This window comes from Miniopterus natalensis, chromosome 10, assembly GCF_054644295.1.
Source record: "Miniopterus natalensis isolate mMinNat1 chromosome 10, mMinNat1.hap1, whole genome shotgun sequence".
In the NCBI taxonomy this organism is placed as follows: domain Eukaryota; kingdom Metazoa; phylum Chordata; class Mammalia; order Chiroptera; family Miniopteridae; genus Miniopterus; species Miniopterus natalensis.
Window position 1 is genome coordinate 9,490,850 of NC_142090.1, and position 17,041 is coordinate 9,507,890.

The window sequence follows — 17,041 nt, forward strand, 5'->3', positions numbered from 1 at the left end:
GTAAATTAATGGAAGACTCTTATTTGGGAACTAGGTAACCTAGATTTTAGTTGTTCTTATACATGTCGTTGAAAGGGTCACTGTCCTGAGTCTCATTTGAAAAATGAAACTACCTTCCATTGCTCTTGCCTGAGGGGCATGTGGAGTGTGGATTTCACAAAGGAATCTGTCAAGTATGTTTTCCCATATGTCCATATTTATCAGCTACAGAAGAAAAAATGTATCTGGTCATATATCACGTTAATGTCATAAATGACAGTACTACCTCATTACAAGTTTCTAGTTCTGCTCTACAAGGCACCATTTGCTTAAATGGTGTAGGGGATACAACTTAAGTAAAACAGTTTCTGCTCTTCAGGAAGCTCCCAATATTCCATATCCTGCTACAGTTTTCTTTTCTGCCTCAAAAACTGTTTCTGAGAGTAGCTCTATTAGGGACAGATGCTGTGGCTAGTGACCCTACAACTCTCCGCCGTGTACGCCTTTTCTTTCCCCCTGTATTTCATCTCAGTTTCCTCGGACTGTCCCCTCCGATCGTGCAAAAGGCAGCCAATGACATCCTCGTGGACGGCTCCACCCCGGGAGACTTTGCTCTCCCGCCCTCTGGCCTGTCCGGGGTCAGTGCCTGGGTGAGGGCACGGACCTGCGCTTAGGGAGGGCCTGGGTCGGGGAGGGGGTGGGGGGATCGGCGGGGTCGGCTCAGAAATGCAGGCGCTCGGGCCCCGCGCTTCCTACGCGCGCCCAGACGCGCTCCCCCTCCCACCCGGGGAAGGGGCGCTGCAGCACGCGGCCGAGGCTTCCGTACCCGATGTGCGCGGAAAGCCTTCACGAGGTACCGGTAGGCTGCGGTGTCGCGATAGGGTCGGCCGGTGCCTGCGTTCATGTAGCGCAGTTCCCGTAGGAGGCCTCGCAAGGTGCGCGCCGGGGGCCCGAGCGCCGCCATGTTCCCGTCCTCGGAGCCGGTGCCGTAGGGCACCCTCCGCCCCGCCGGCTCACCCCCAAGCCCAGCCGCTGGATGGTACGGTCGGACCCACTCTGCCCGCTCCCCTCGCGGATCGGAAACCAGAGCGTGTCTCACTTCCCGTCTCTGCGGAGCCTTATTAATCGAACGCCGGGCGGGGCCCTAAGGAGTTAAGGAAAAAGCAAAGGAAAGCCGAGCGTGGCAGACGAGCTGGGAGAAAGGCCGGCGAGGGGAAGGAAGCCCTTTCCTGACTGCGTCACTGGAGGTGGCATTAGCTAACCGACGTCTTGAGCCTCGAGAAAATGAGAGCCTGGCGCGAACGAGTGTCGATTTGGAACAGAAGACGCTGAGAAGATGTTCTTTCTAGGAGGAATAACAAAACTCAACGTATTGACGTCCAAAAATCAGAGGAGGAAGAAGGGAGTATGCGACCCTAGTGAACTAACCAAACACCTAGGAAAACCTCACATGCACGTCTTATTTTTAAAAAGTACAATTAAGTTAGCATATTTCGCTCTAATTGTTTAAGAAAGTACAAACAAAAAAAAGCCTTACCACCCCAGATGGGACTCGAACCCACAATCCCTGGCTTAGGAGGCCAATGCCTTATCCATTAGGCCACTGGGGCTTCTGTGAGTGACGCCCTAAAACAACGTATTCAATTTTTTTTCTTTGGTACGTCATTGTCACTTAAGCTCCTGTTTAACCTATCCTGGGAGACCACACCTATTACCAATATGAGGGACCAGGCATGCTGGGAGTTGTAGTTAAGAGAACAAAGGGCTGCGACACAGCTCCAAAGGCTTTTCCCTCGAAACCGCACGGTTGCGCCCAACGGGTGGGACGGGCGCGTGCACGGTTTTGCCTACGCGTTTCCTGCGTGGTGGTCCCGCGCCTGCGCAGAAGCTGGCTTGCGACGCCGCGGAGCCGAGCACGCTGGACACACTGGCCGAATCCCGAGAATCGTCCTTTTAGCCTCTGCTCTGTGGGGTCTTCACCGGAAACCGCCGGCCCCTTCCGGTGCTGCGCCATTCCGGACTCACTTTGCTTCTCGCCCGCCGTTAGGGGGCGCTCGCAGCGGCGATTTTCTGTTTCCGGTTGAAGGGCTGAGGCCGTTTCCGCAGAGCCAGTGGCGGGGAAGACTTGCGTCCCTTGTCGTCTGAATTGGCGGCTCAGTGATGAACAGGGGACAGCGGGGAATTAGTACTTAATGCAGTAGGAATTAATTAGGACTAATTCGGAGTTAGTTCATTTTCTGGTTCCGTTCCTAATTGTATGTATAACTTGGACAAGTCACTTACCTGAGACTCAGTGAACTTAACCTTTGATTACCACCTTGCAGTGGCTCCCCATTGCCTTTGAATGCAGCCCCGACTCCTGGACCCTGCCCAGACTGACCCGTTTCCACCTTCAGCCCTAACTGCTGTTAACGCTCACCGCCTGCTGCGGGTCTGAACCTCGCTCACTGTCCTCGCCACCCGTGTTCTTCTGTCTGAAACCTGAACCGTCTGTGTTACCTCTTGGGCTTCAAGTTCCTTTGGGAAGTCCAGGTCGGTCATTTCCCTAGCCCTAGTGGTCAATATGGCAAGGTTAAAATTCACTTCACTTCCTCTGGGCTCCTCTAGGTTACCTGTGTAAGTTATATTTTTTACAGCTAGGTCACCCGTCAGCGCCCCCACTTCCACACGGGCCAAGTGCACCTGCTCGGACACAGGGTTCCCCCCGAACAGGCTCTCCTCGGCGTCAGGTCCGCCGCTCCGGCTGGGCCAACTTTATGTAATCTTTCATATTTTGGCCAGAGTCCTGACGCTTCCAGAATCAACAGAAGAGGAAACTAGTATGACTTTATATGAATGAACGAATCTCTCCCTGTTACACTCATAAAATATTCGTCAACTTGTAATTTACAAGTATCTGACGTTTAAGGGCAAATATGCATGCAGGAGGGGTTAGGGAGAATGCTATCATTTATTCTCCTCTTAATATAAAAATTTGTTAGAAACAGATGTAATGAATTTAAGCCAGCTCTGAGTAAGTGGGAGAATTTATAGGAAGGTCTTCAATAACTGCTGATCTGTTGTAAGAGGCAGTAAGAAGTGATTTTGAATTCCTTTTTACTGAGCTGCCAAAAGACTTTTCTTTCTCCCCAAGCCATTCTAACACTAAGGTATTCTAAATAATCATGTTAGCTCTAAAAATAATTCTTTTTAAGTTAGCTCTATGTAGCTACTAGTCTCCATATCTGCCGCCCCCCAATTAGTCTTCTCCTGTGTGTGTGTGTTGCCTCTTATATCAAGGAGATGCTTATTTCCCATCCCACCCATCCCTCCCCCTTTTGAATCTCAGGCCAACCTTGTGACTAGCTTTGACCAACAGAATGCAGCAGAAGTGACATTCTTGGAATGCCAGGCCTTAGAAGTGGCAACCTCACTTTCTGCTTACCTAGTTACCATGCGGTGCAAGCCGCAAGGCGCACGGAGGGGAACTGGGACGGGCCCAGCTAAGCCTTCAGCTGACAGCACCAATTACCCGCCACGTCTCAGTCAACATCGTATGGAACAGAGACTTGCCCAGCTAAACCCAGTCAATCCCAAGAAACATTAAAGACAATAAAATGGCTGTTTAGGAATAATTCCACTGTTTTGAAATGACTGTGCAATGGAAAACCAAATCAGTCTGAAAAGTTTCTTATGATACAATTTAGCTGAACTTTTAAATTCTGCAGCTTTAGAAAATCTTTCAATTCCTAGTGCAGGGCTACAAACTCAAACCCTACAGCAGGGACCAGGCAGGTAACAGAGTGAATCAGGCCAGGTGGGTTCGTTCCTACCTCCTCCAAAGGAGCTAGACACTTCAGCTCAATCTCATTGTTGCAGAGTAAGAGTGTGGTCCCACTACTGCCAGAGCTTCTGATTTTTTTTCAAGAGAAGTTGTACATACAGAATTTTCATGAAATGCCATAACTTTTCAATGTTAGCAGCCAGTTAAAAACAACAGTCAAAATACTTCTGTTGGCGTTATATAACCTAGGGTTGCAAGTGTGTGAACTATGTCCCAGGGCATTTTACAGGTAATGTCTCTTTTGACCTCACCACAATCCTGAGGTAGTACTCCGGTTTTACCCACTTACAAATGTGGGAACAATCTAAGCAGTTTCATGACTTAGCCAACTGGTCAATGAATGGCAAAGCTGCTGTTTGACCCCATGGAATCTAACTCAAAGCCTTTTTTTCCCTTCAAATTTTATGAGAAAGTTTATTTAGAAAGTCATAGAGGTAGAAAAGATGAGCTAGCTGGGCTGTGTGGGCTCAGTAAATGAGTTACAGAGGCAAAAGAAGGGCCTTGGAGGTTAGGAAAAAGAATGCACCTGGGGGAAGGAGAGGGGAGAAGGCACAGGCTTGCTCGAGAGAGACAGCCTGCTCGAAGTCTATTTAAAATTTTAGTTTTATAGCAGAAAAGGAATTTTTATTAAAAAGATGATGGGTGATTCTCAGAATTTCCTGTTGTTAGAAATCAGGCTTGGAAGCTATACAGCCAAGAACCTCACCCAAAATCCTGCCCCAGATCTGGTACAGTGAAACCACCAGCAGGCACAGTCACCACAGCTTGCAAGGCTGACACAGTGACAATGGACAGGGACTGGACACCAACACCGAAGCTGCTGCTCCAGTACACTGCCTAGAGCTGGCTTCTCTCCTTCCACTTGTGCCAGAATGAATTAAGTCATTACCTAAGAGTCATGTTCTGAGGTGAGGACTTGTGCTTAGCATGGCCTAGGGCATGTCATAGTCATAGGAGGCTGGGAAAGCAAGTATTTTATCATTCAGTGAATTTTATATTGATCATCTGCTATGAGTCCAGTATTCTTCAAGATGCTAGGGAAACAAAAGCAAGCAGAGTCGGTAAAACATTTATACTCATGAAGCTTCCATTGTAGAAAGGTGGACAGACAAAAATCATACAAACAAGTAAAACATAAAATTTGTCAAATGGTGGAGTGCTATAGAGAAAAAATCAAGCCAGGGGCAGGGAATTGGGACCTGCTGCTTTATCATGTCTTCAGGGAGGTCCTTACTGATAGGTGACATTTGAGTAGAGACACAAATGATGTGAAGGCACCTTCAGCTTGTGTGTGCAAGTGTTGGGGTGGGGCAATGCCCATACTTTTAAGTAGAGAGACCCTACCCCCATTCCCGAGCCACTGTGAGGCCAACATTTTCTGTCCTTCAAGCTGAGGGGAAAGGAGTTGTTTGGGACAAGTTTTCTATGCCCAGTGAAACTGTGGAAACAGACCTGGGGTCCAGTCTTCCTTCACTCTGCAGCTACAGCAGTGACTGGCCACCTGGCCATGCAAATGGAAATTTGGGGGAAATGTTGGTGGGGAAGAGCCAGGACTAATGAAAGAGGGTGTATCTGAGAGCATATACACCTGTAGGCACTCATTTCCATCAACTGTGATTGTATAGATATGTGTCCTAAAGCGTGGATTTTTTTTCACATGGCCCACATTAGCTCTCATTCTGACCAGTGGGCCATAGTAAAAGTGCAGCCATGGGCCCTCGCCATTGTGGCCCAGTTGGTTGGAGCATGGTCTTGTACACCAAAAGGTGGCAGGTTTGATTCATGGTCAGGGCACATACCCAGGTTTTGGGTTCGATCCCTGGCCAGGGCGCATAAAGGAGGCAACTGATCGATGTTTCTCTCTCACATTGATATTCCTCTCTCTCTCCCCCCAAAATCAATTAAAACATACTTTTAAAAAAAATTAATCCATGGGTTAACTGTAGCTCAGAGCCAATGTTCAGTAATCCCCAAAAGTGGTGTGCTATCTCTATAGCGCACAGCCATCCTTGCAAAATGATAGAAGAGAGAAGGCCATTGGAGAAGGCCAGAGAAAGACTGACATTACTTACATGTGATGTAATCTTCGGGCCTTTTCTCAAGGGTTTTCTGGACTCCCTCCTTCACTGATGGGCTTTCAGGTCTGTGAACTGATTCCTGTCTGGGCACAGGTTGTTGGGTTTTTTACTATCAGGGCAGCTCATTTTATGCCTTTGTTCTTTAGAAATAGGGGCTTTTATTCTTGTTTTCTTGTTTATTTTTGTTTTGTTTTTATATCAAAAGGGATCTTAGTGGGTCATTCCTATATTTTTGTACTGGGATCCCAGGATCAGTTATCACTGTCCAAGATCACTTTGTTCTGAATCATATGATGCTTGTCCTGGCCCGATTACCTATTACCATAACCATGTCTACCCTGTCTCATTTTAAAATTTTAATTTTCCTTTTTATTGAATTTATTGGGGTGACATTGGTTAACAAAATTATACAAGTTCCAGGTGCATGACTCTACAACACATCATCTGTACACCATATTGTGTGTTCACCACCCCAAGTCAAGTCTCTGTCCATCACCATTTATCTAAAGCACATCTTGTGCCTCTGCCATAGTCTCTGTATCTATTTTTAAATCACATACACGTCTACTGAATCAATGTAGTATGTACATTTAAAACATACACAAAATAGAAATAAAATTGTTTTAAAAATGAAATAAACAATATTTTGAAAATACTTTTATTTTACTTATTAACAGTAAAAAAAAGTCCTAATTTCTCTCAGTAAAGAAAGATTATTACTGTTTATTTTATTGAAAACAATTTAATTCAGTGTGTTGCATTATTTTGAAAAATCTCAGTTTTACACATTATTTTGGGCAACAAAATCACATAGTGATAAACACTTCTAAACATCCATTTTCAAATTTCTCTCTTCATCACATGAGTTTCTTTTAAAAAGGCAGTTAATGCCTCACCTACAGGTTTAAAAATTACTTTTAACTTAAAGGGACCCATTAAGTATTTCCATTTCTTTCCAAGTATCAGCAGGCAGCTGTATCCATCAGGGCTCAGTCAGAAAGAGAAACCACTGTAGGCCTTTGAAGCAGAAAGGAACTGAGTGCAGGGCACCGAGGCACTCATGGCCCTCTTAGGACTGCAGGAGTTAGGGGACATTGCCACTAATGTTCAGAAGTTCAGAGTACTGGGAGGTTTCTGCTGTTACCCAGATGAGAAAAATGCAGGGAACCTCCACTGCTGATCAGAGCTGCCCCCAAGTACTGAAATGTGGGCTGAGAGGAGGTCACTTGGAGGCTATGGCAGAATTTTAAGTCTACCGTGGCCCACTTTGCTAGGTGCTGCCAGAGAAAAAGTAATGCTACTACTTGTTCCTCCCACCTACAAAATCTCACATGAATACACTGGCAGAAAGAAATCACATCCAGAACCTTGACGGCAAAGGCATTTGGGAAATGTAGTTTCCGTTATTCTAGTCCCTGTGACACAGAGAGCAGCATAGAAGGACGTGCGAATAAACGCTGGCTGCCAAAAAGCAGGCTTTACATGGCACAGCAGCACACTCCTGAGAGCCTCTTCTCATCACAGAGGACAGCAAATGACAAACACTTGCCTGCTTTGTATGAGAAAAGTAGGTAATTAATTTTTAAGTTTGACAACTCTTGTAAATACTTTTCAGCAAAATAAACACTCAATCTCTGTGGTTCACAGGATTTCCATGGGTACATCCCATTACATAGTAGTTTCTATTGAAGGTCTTATTTTTAATCCCATTAACCTTATTGGTAACATCCTATAGCATATAAACTGCAGTACATTGCAATACTCGGAAGTAAATGTGACTGTTGACAAAGAGGCTGGATTTGCTAGATGCAAGAAGAGAGCAATGTATCCCTCTCACCCCGGCTGCTTGCAAACCTGTTCTTTCTCCAGCATGAAATTGTGGCTGGTTCACACAGCCTTTCCAGGAAATAACAGGACAATTAGCCTTTTTTCTTTGGTTTTAAGAAGATTCCAGTCTGTAACAATAAAATTCCAAACTTCATCCATAAAATCTCTCCCATTGTCAGCCAAGGCTGGCTGCCAGGGGGTGGAAAATGGGCAGTGAGGGCTGGAGGACACGGCCAACCCCTCCATCTCCCTGATCTGCTCTTCTCCTTTTCACAAGCAACCTGCTCGTGGAACAGGCTGGACTTGTGAGATAGAAACAGAAAGCAACTCTGTGCCCCTACTAACCTGCCGTAATGATCTGTTCTTATGCCTGGATGAAAGTGATAGCTTTTCCAGTCTCTTTTAGGTAACAAACAGGTTAAAGAGTCATCATCATCATCATTTTTTAAATTGTCTTTTTTTCTAGGTATTAACAAGTCTCATCCAGTGTCATATTAAGACTTCAAATGTCAGTTAATTTAAAACTTCTCCCACCCTCCAGCCTGGAGATCTGAAGGAGAACGGGGCTCAGTCATTTCAGTGCCAGTCTCGCACACTTCCTCCCCCCTTGCTGGCTGCGGTCCTGCTGCAGCAAGGCGGGAAGAGGGAAGTCCTCGCTGGGCTGGGTCGTAGGGCTGTGAGCTGGTGTGTCCCCGGGAGTAGCAGATTCCAGTGCAGCTGCTGTTCTCAGAGGCGCTTTCTCGTGGTTCTCTTTTCTCGGTCACTGGGGATCTCGCACCTGCTGCTCCCTTGCAGACCACACCTTCTCTAGTTACTCAGGATTCCTGCCCCCTCCCCTCCAGTGAGGCCATTGCCTCCCTCTAGGTGTTCCCTGGGCTGGGTTCCTTCTTAAACTGCACAAATCTGCTCCCTTTCTTGAGAACCACACCAGGCCCACAGGGACTCAGGAACACAGAGTGCAAGCCGTCCCGGACGCAGCCTTCCGTCTTCTGTCTTCCCAAGGAGCTGGCCACCTACAATGTCTTTAGACTTAGGAGTGAATCAGACACCAGTCCCTCTGTCCCTCAAACTCCAGAGCATGTGTCAAGCTCTCCAAATGGTCCTCTTGAAGTGCCTCCCTCATTTGGCACGAGGTGAAGAGGAAGCACCCCACCCTCCCCTGCTTGGGGAGAAGGGAAACGTCCAGCATGCTCTGGGCCCGGAGGCGGCGGCCGCGCTAGTGCTTCCCAGCTGCACAATCTCAGCATGTGGCGCACAGGTGATCTAGCGCCTCCTCCCTTTAGAGTGTGGCCGGGCTTGGCACCTACTGTTTTGTTCTCAGCCTTTGGGGTTTCTGGTGAAACTGACACAGAAAGAGTCCCATTTTAGTAAATGCAATTGCCATTGTCAACCCCTCCTCCTCATGGAACTCCTGATGCCCTGGAGGTGACATGGGGCAGTCTGACTTCGGAAGTGGATAGAGCGAGTATACAGTTAATACAGCACTACTGCATATCCACAGGCTAACGGTCAATGCTAGTGTTATATTAACGGCATCAATTCTTACATATCTGTTTACAGATGTAATTGTTTTTATAAAAAAATAGATATAGGACTTTTGTTTTCGACATGGTAGAAGATTAGATGTACAGAGAAATCTCTCTCAATACATAAAACGCCTTAAGAGTGCTGGGCGAAATTTTAGCAATACATAAAACTACTTTTTCAAAGCATGACCGAGCTGATGGTAAAGGAAGCCAGAATAACAGGAGGTCGGAGAGGAGGGGGAGGGCTAAGAGAGCACTAAAAGCATTTGCTTTGAGGATAGCGGCTGATTCCCAGGGGCCTTGAGTCTGGCGTTTCATTTGCAGTCATAGGAAAGAAAGCCTCAGACTAGTGTGGTGGGAGGTCAGATTATAAACTTGCAAAATCATGGAATGCCCAATGATTGACCTCATTGCTGGGAATGAAAAAATATACATCACTGACCTCACCAAGAAGAGACTTTTCTGAATCCACCTCAGCTCAAGATGGGTGGCAGGTAGGGAACCTTCAACAAGAGCTCTTATCCATGGGCGATAACCACACATGTGCATTTGTGGCTGAAATTCATCCCACCCCTGTGGCCCCGAAATCCTGAAGCTGAATATCTAGTTTGAAGTAGTCCTGGGTTGGTAATGTCCCTAAGAGCCTGGAAGAAGCAACTCAAATACTCTCTAGAGGAAAACACTTTAAATCCAGGTCTCAAAGAATGCTCGTAGCGAGAGTTCCAAAGTGCAGGGGCATATAAAAATAAAAAAAAGTCACCAAACACAGAGAAATAAGCCACTGTGAGCAAGTCAGTAGGAAACAAAAAACTGCAGGACTGGGCCCGCCGTTTGGTTCCAGGTCTGCCTCTGGGGTCTGGGACCTCGCTGTGGGAAATGCCCGATGCCAGCAAGCTTGGCCTCTGCCCCAGTGCACATGGCCAGCTAGGAAGGCTGACAGTCCCAGGGACAAACAAGCGCACAGGTGAAAATAATGAGATGCGTGAGTACAGCCACAGCAAGCGACAGTAAACGGAACAAACTGTACTGGACCAACCAGGATGGAACAAGACAGCTCAGGAACTTAAGCATAATAAAGATCCTCAGATAAGAGCGCAGCAGCGGGGGACAATCAGCTACACGGGACCAGTGGAAACGCTGCGCAGGAGACAGGCACTAGCCGAACAAAACCAACAGGCTGGCTAAACGAGCAGGCTACACCGCTGGGAAGTAAAGAATGATCTAGATCTGTTCACAGGGTCTCCCAGAAGGTACCGGGAAGAGACGGAAATACGAACATGTACAAAATAATAGTAATGTCAACACCTGTAAGTAGGAGTCGCAGAGAGAGAGAAAACGGGCTTAGGGAAGGGAACAGTTAAAGAATCATAAGTAAGGAACTTCCAAAACTTAAAAGAGAAAAAGGTCTGAATTCAGAGGTCCAGGGCGTGCCACACAGAATAAACTTGGCGAATGCAAAACTCGGCGAGTTACAGTGAAATTTCAGAGCATTGACGGCAAAAGGAAATTCTAACGGCTTCTGGAGAGAAGAGGCAGGCGGCCCACAGACGAGTGAGAATTAGGCTGACATGAGGTTTCCTGACAGGAACACTGCGGACAAAAAACAATGAGGTGTATTTTCTAAGTGAAGAGGGAGAAGAACTTGGATGACATCCAGATAAACTGTTATTTAAATGTGAGGAGTCAAAGATGAAACATTCAGACACACAAGGCCTTACGAAGTTGACAGCACAGGGTCTCCTCTCTCCTGAAAGAAGTACTTTTACGCTTATACTGATGTAAGTACTTATACTTGGCACACTAAGTATTTACGATGCACACGAGGAGACGGCTCAACACCGTCAGTCACTTACAGCTACCTGGACAGCTGTTAATAAAAAAAGCAGAAAACAGAACATTGGTGGGAACGTAAAACGGTTCAGTTACTGTGGGAAACATTTGATGGTTCCTCAAAAATTAAACATAGTTCCGTGGAGATCCAGCTCTTCCACTCCTGGGATACACAAGAGACCTGAAAACACATATTCACACGACAGCTTGTACACGAATGTTCACAGCAGCATTATCTCTAATGCAGGGGTGAGCAGAAGTCGGTTTACAGTTGTAATACAAATAATACAATAATAAATAATAACACAAGAATAAACTGCCCTGGCCAGTTTGGCTCAGTGGTTAGAGCGTCAGTGCGCAGACTGAAGGGTCTCAGGTTCGATACCAGTCAAGAGCACATACCTTGGTTGCAGGCTCCATTCCCAGCTGGTCGGGGGGCAAGCGGGAGGCAGCCAGCTGATGTCTCTCTCACATTGATGTTCTCTCTCTCTCTCCGCCCCCCCCACTCTCTCTGAAAAGCAACGGAAAAAAAATATCCTCAGGTGAGGATTTAAAAAAAAAAAAGCCCGACTGGCCTGGCTCAGCAGGAGCATTGACCTAGGATCCGGGAGATCACGGTTTGATTCCCGGTCAGGGTACATGTCCGGGTTGCGGGATGCAGCCGATCAATGACTCTCTCATCATTGATGTTTCTATCTCTCTCCCTTCCTCTCTCTGAAATTAATGAAGATATAGTTAAAAAAAAAACTGGTAACAGCCCAAGTGTCTATCAGCTGCTGAATAAAGATGTGATATATTCATACAATGGGATTTTACTCAGGATATAGATGGCTGGGATATCAAATTTAATATTAGGGCAAAACACGTCATAAAGAAAAATGAGGGACGTTATATAATGGTTAAAAAATAGATCAAAATTATAACCACAATGAACATATATGCGCCCAATAAAATTTATGCTTCCTTGAAAAATTAGTAAGAACCTTTGGCAAGCCTGATTAAGAAAAAGGAAAGGATGCATGTAAGCAAAACAAAATGAAAACAGGAAAACAAATAGATACGACAGAGATTATAAGGATAAGGAAATGTATTATGAATAGTTTCTAAGAAATTTTCTGCAAGTGTTGATCATATATGAGTGTTATGGGAAAGCACTTGATATCATTCAATTCACACTTAATCAACATTCCCAGAAAATTAGGAATAGAAAACTATCTTAATTTCATAAAAATAACAAAAATCTGAAATAAACACCATACTTAACAGAGAAAATTTAGATATTTTTCTATTAAAATAAGGAACAAAGATGCCACTTTCACCACTACTGTCGAACCCAGTATCCAGGGACCAGTCTAATGCTCTAAGACTTGACATAAAAGGTGAGAGAACTGGGAGAGGACATTCAACTGTCATTACTTATAAATTAGATGATCATCTCCCTTGAAAAGGTCATAAAATAATCAGACTAGTTATTAGAATAGGAGAGTTTAGCAAGTTGCTGGATACAAACTCCACTTCCAAAAACCAATAGCATTCCCTGAGACCAGCAAGACCACGAGAAAATATAACCTACAGCTTACAAACGCTGTATCAGGAGACTGAGGATCTGAATATACCACAAGCGAGGTAGTTCAGCAGAGTACAGATTATACCCTTTTTCCTGCACTACCCTACAAATTAAATCCATAAATAGTTCAGCTTGATTTTTAATAAAATTTGAAGATTTTATTCTAAAATTTATAAAGGGATAAAAAATCCAAAATTAACAGTCAACAGAGAAGAGCAAAGAGGGAGACTCTCCTTACTAGACACAGTGCCCCCGTCATCCAAGGGGGACATGTCCCAAGGCCCCCAGGGAATGCCTGAACCAGCTGAGCCCGATACACATGCCTTTCCCTGTTCACACATGCCTTTTCACCTAAAGGAAGCACGTGGAGGCTTCTCCTTGGCATATCTGAATTGCCAGCAGAATTACCCTTGAGCTTTGGGGCCACTGTTAAGTAAAAAAAGGGCTACCTGCACACAGCACTGCAGTGCCTGGACAGTCAGCCCGATAACTGAGACGGCTCAGTGACCAACGGGCAGGGAGTGTACACAGCGTGGGGACGCTGCACAGAGGAGGTTCACATCCCTGGCTGGGACAGAGCGGGACAGTGAGAGATTTCATCACGTCACTCAGAATGGTAAGCAATTTAAAACACATGAATTGTTTATTTCTGGATTTTTCCATCTAATATTTCTGGACTGTAGTTGACCCCAGGTAACGGGGAACTATTGTATTAAGGCATATCATAAGTCTACAGTATTGAAAAACATCATGATTTGTTGTTTTGGTTTTGATTTTTAATCATCACCCGAGGATATATTTTCCATTGCTTTTCAGAGAGAGTGGGAGGGGGAGAGAGAGACATTGATGTGAGAGACACGCATCGACTGGTTGCCTCCCGCTCGTGCACCAACCAGGGCTGGGGATCGAGCCTGCAACCAAGGTACGTGTCCTTGGCTGGAATCGAACCCGGGACCCTTTAGTCCGCAGGCTGATGCTCTAAACACTGAGCAAAACCGGCTAGGGCTGAAAAACACTGTGATACTGGCACGGAAATAAATAAAAAGAACAAAAAATTAAAATAATAAAAAGAACAATGGAACAGAATAAAGCTCAGAAATAGACCCCTGCGTATATGAGACTTTGACATATGATGAAAACGGTACCAAAAGTTAATGGGAGGAGTACTAACTTTCTAGACGGTGCGGGGAAATTGCCTCACTAAAGAAAGAAAAGTAAAGCTGGACCCCTATGTTACACTACATACAAAGGGGGTCGCGAGCTGGATCGAAGTGGAAAAGTGAAAGGCAAAACTGTGAAGCCAACAGAAGAAAATGTAGGGGAATATCTTTGTGACCGAGGGCTAGGCAAATATTTCATAACAAGCCCTACAAAACATAAATGCAGACAAAAAGCAGATTGATTTGACCATCAAAAAGTAAGGTTTTCTCTTCAATAAAGGATGCCAAGGACAGATAACAGTCTTGAATGATGAGCGGAGATGAACAGGCCATTCACAGAAGACTGACGAGAGCCTTTCTAGCGGAAATAAGGAACTGGAGGCCACCCAGGTATCCGCCCCTAGGGGGTGGACATGTAAAATGTGGGTGCACAGAATACCAGGCAGAGGTAAGAGCGGCACACAGGACGTACATACAGCACCGTGGATAAATTTAAGAAAACCAAGAAAGACAGGACAGAGCAAAATTGACCCCACAGGACCACGTAAATTACACACACATACAATAACACCACTCGAGAAGGATGCATGCATAACAAGGGGCACCCACCAAAAAAGAAAGAAGGGGTGCCTACGGGACTGAGGGGAGTGGAGACCCAGGAAGGAGAAGGCAAACTGACAGTGAAAAAAGGGGGTGAGATCTTGTACTGAGCAATGACGGCCATGTCCTGTGGACTGAGGCACATGACACGCACTGCTTTGCATCTGAGGTACAATAAAGCAAAAACAAAGTCGATACCACACAGGCAAGTCATCTGTCACTGCAGCAGCCGCCTGGCTGAGAAGGGGGAGCCTGAAGTGGTCGGCGGGCTCCAGGGCAGAGACGGCAGCATCCGGGTGGCACTGAGTCACTGGAGGAAGCTTCGCCTGACTGGGTTTATCTCTAGACCAGCTTATGAAGCAAAAGATCCCCTTTACCGTTTTGTTTAATTGACTATTTTTAGAGCAATTTCCTTTTACTTACGAAGCCAAGGGTTTGATACCTGCAATAAAGAATTCTCACTGATACTCAACCAAGCCTGTACTTTATATATACATATATATAACTTTTGAAAACACTGTGGCTTCTCTTAGATACTTTGGGAAATTAGGAGAGCAAGAGGAAGCATGAATTTAAGAAGAAAAAAGGCAGAAAAGAGAAGAGTAGTAGCCACCATTCCTTAGCTCGATGTGCTAGGCACTATGCTAGGTGCTTTTCCATACACTCTCTAAGCCAACAAGCCCCGCCACTGGGTGTTATCACTGTGGAAATGAGGAAACAGGCTGACATCTCGTCTAAAGTGCCGCAGCACCGTGGGAACTGAAGTCCCTAATGTCCTCCTGCACGCTGTGCCACGCTACTAGGAAAGACAGTCAGTGAGTGGGGAAGTGGTGAAGGGACAGACACAGGGACACGAGAAAAGGGAACTATGCAGAGACAGAGAAAGCAAGCCGGGTCCGGGCACACACTGATGAGGAAGGGCAACTGTTCTGGAGAGAAGGTGCCATGACATCCCAGAGTAGACCTGCACCAGAGGGGTTGTCGCCGTCCTTGGAAAAGCTCGTGACCTCACTTGCAATGGAACTCAACCCTTAGTGCAACCAGAATCAACTCTTGCGCCTTTGTTTCCAATCTTCAAAGCTCTTTTAAATAAAGGGTTTATTTTCCCATGTATTTCTCAAAGCCTACAGGGGTGTGAAGCAATCACAGAGTCTAGGCAGACTGTCAAATCCATGGCGTCAGGTCGTTACCATCAATGTCAAAGTGAACTCCTGATACGCGCTCACAGACGAAGTACACGAAGGCCGTTAGTCTGACCTGCGGGGCGCTCTAAGTGCACACCAGTCAAGAGTGAACACACTACCTCCTCCTGACACCTCAGCTATGGGACGCCGTGAGCTGTAAAAGGACCGGCCTCTGCGTACTGATGTGGAGCGCGCCCCAAGGGACCAGGAAGCAGTGCTGGGCACAGCAGGCAGGTACCACACTAAATTTATGTTAAAGTCACACACCTAGTTATACTCAGAAATGCAGGAAACGTAGCCATGGGTGCTCTAGGGAAAGGACATGGGGACCGTGGGTAGGGAAGAGATGCTTTGCACTCGCTGTCTGCCCGTGGTTTTTTAAAAACCAAGTGCAAGAGTAATCTTTTCCAAAACTTCATTATTTTAAATCGAGCAGTTCAGTGTGTCTTCCCGCCAAGCCAGGTCCAATTGTGGGATCTAGTAGGGTCTGAGCGGAAGAAATAACATCTTTTCCTTCTCCAAGGGATGAGACAAGAGCCTCCTTCCCACTTCTTTCTCCCTGTCTTCAACCAAGTCCACCTGTTTAAAAAACGAAGCAAAACAACACCACACTAACCCCAGAGAGCCGGCTGGCGGCTGCCCACGCTCACCGAGAACTCGTTTCAGTGAAAGGCTCAGGGGAAAGCGCTCCTAACACTGCTCTGTGTTTTGAAGCGTATGCGCCCGGCGCCCTCCTGTGCCTAGGTGCACTTACACTTCTCACTGCTCTTTCACCTAATACATGCACATCTCGGTCGTACCTTATTTTTAAAATTTCTATTTGATATTATTTTTATTTACTTAACCCATCCCCTCTAACATGGCATTAGATTGTTTAAAACTTTTACTGTCATGAGCAACACGGAGATGAATGTCCTTGTACAGAGACCTTTGTACAGCTCATTTTCCTCTTAGGATAAATTTTTGAAAGCAAAGTACTCCTGTCCCCAAATTTATTAATTTTGCCTTCATCTCCATCTATAGTTGCTGCTCCATCCGCCCTTTGCGTCACCAGCCACAGACACGTCCCTGTGCTGAAGCTCAGGTCTGAGACAGATTCTTGCCTACATGGTGGTCCAGTGTAAAACACACTTCCCAATTCATATATTTTTCTATACTCCCTTGAACCCCACCTTTTGGACACCTGACCCTCATTCAACTCTATAGAATTGGTTGCGTTTCTCTGCCTCCTTACTTCTTGAAATCCTTAACTCCTTGGGCCATGGTTTTCCTCTCAAAAACTTATTTTAAAATAAATATAATAGCCTGGCCATGTGGCTCAGTGGTTGAGCGTCGACCTATGATCAGGTCACAGTTTGCTTCCAGGTCGGGGCGCATGCCCGGGTTGCAGGCTCGATCCCCAGCAGGGGGTGTGCAGGAGGCAGCCGATCAATGACTCTCTCATCATTGATGTTCTGATGTTCTCTC

General features: G+C 45.9%; 2 protein-coding genes and 1 non-coding gene across 3 annotated transcripts in view; all 3 read right to left on the bottom strand.

Annotated features, from left to right (window-relative positions):
* Positions 1-951, bottom strand: part of LUC7L2 (LUC7 like 2, pre-mRNA splicing factor) — a 70,474-nt gene extending 69,523 nt beyond the window's left edge. The window contains exon 1 of the mRNA XM_087820988.1: positions 806-951. Coding sequence (XP_087677114.1) covers positions 806-943 — 138 coding nt within the window. The 5' untranslated portion in view covers positions 944-951. The remainder of the gene's footprint in view (positions 1-805) is intronic.
* A 565-nt stretch (positions 952-1,516) lies between these two features.
* TRNAR-CCU (transfer RNA arginine (anticodon CCU)) lies at positions 1,517-1,589 on the bottom strand. The gene has a single exon. It is a non-coding gene; the product is annotated as a tRNA-Arg (tRNA).
* A 4,933-nt stretch (positions 1,590-6,522) lies between these two features.
* The window catches only part of UBN2 (ubinuclein 2), a 79,365-nt gene continuing 68,846 nt past the window's right edge, over positions 6,523-17,041 (bottom strand). Inside the window, exon 15 of the mRNA XM_087820990.1 lies at positions 6,523-9,049. Coding sequence (XP_087677116.1) covers positions 9,011-9,049 — 39 coding nt within the window. The 3' untranslated portion in view covers positions 6,523-9,010. The remainder of the gene's footprint in view (positions 9,050-17,041) is intronic.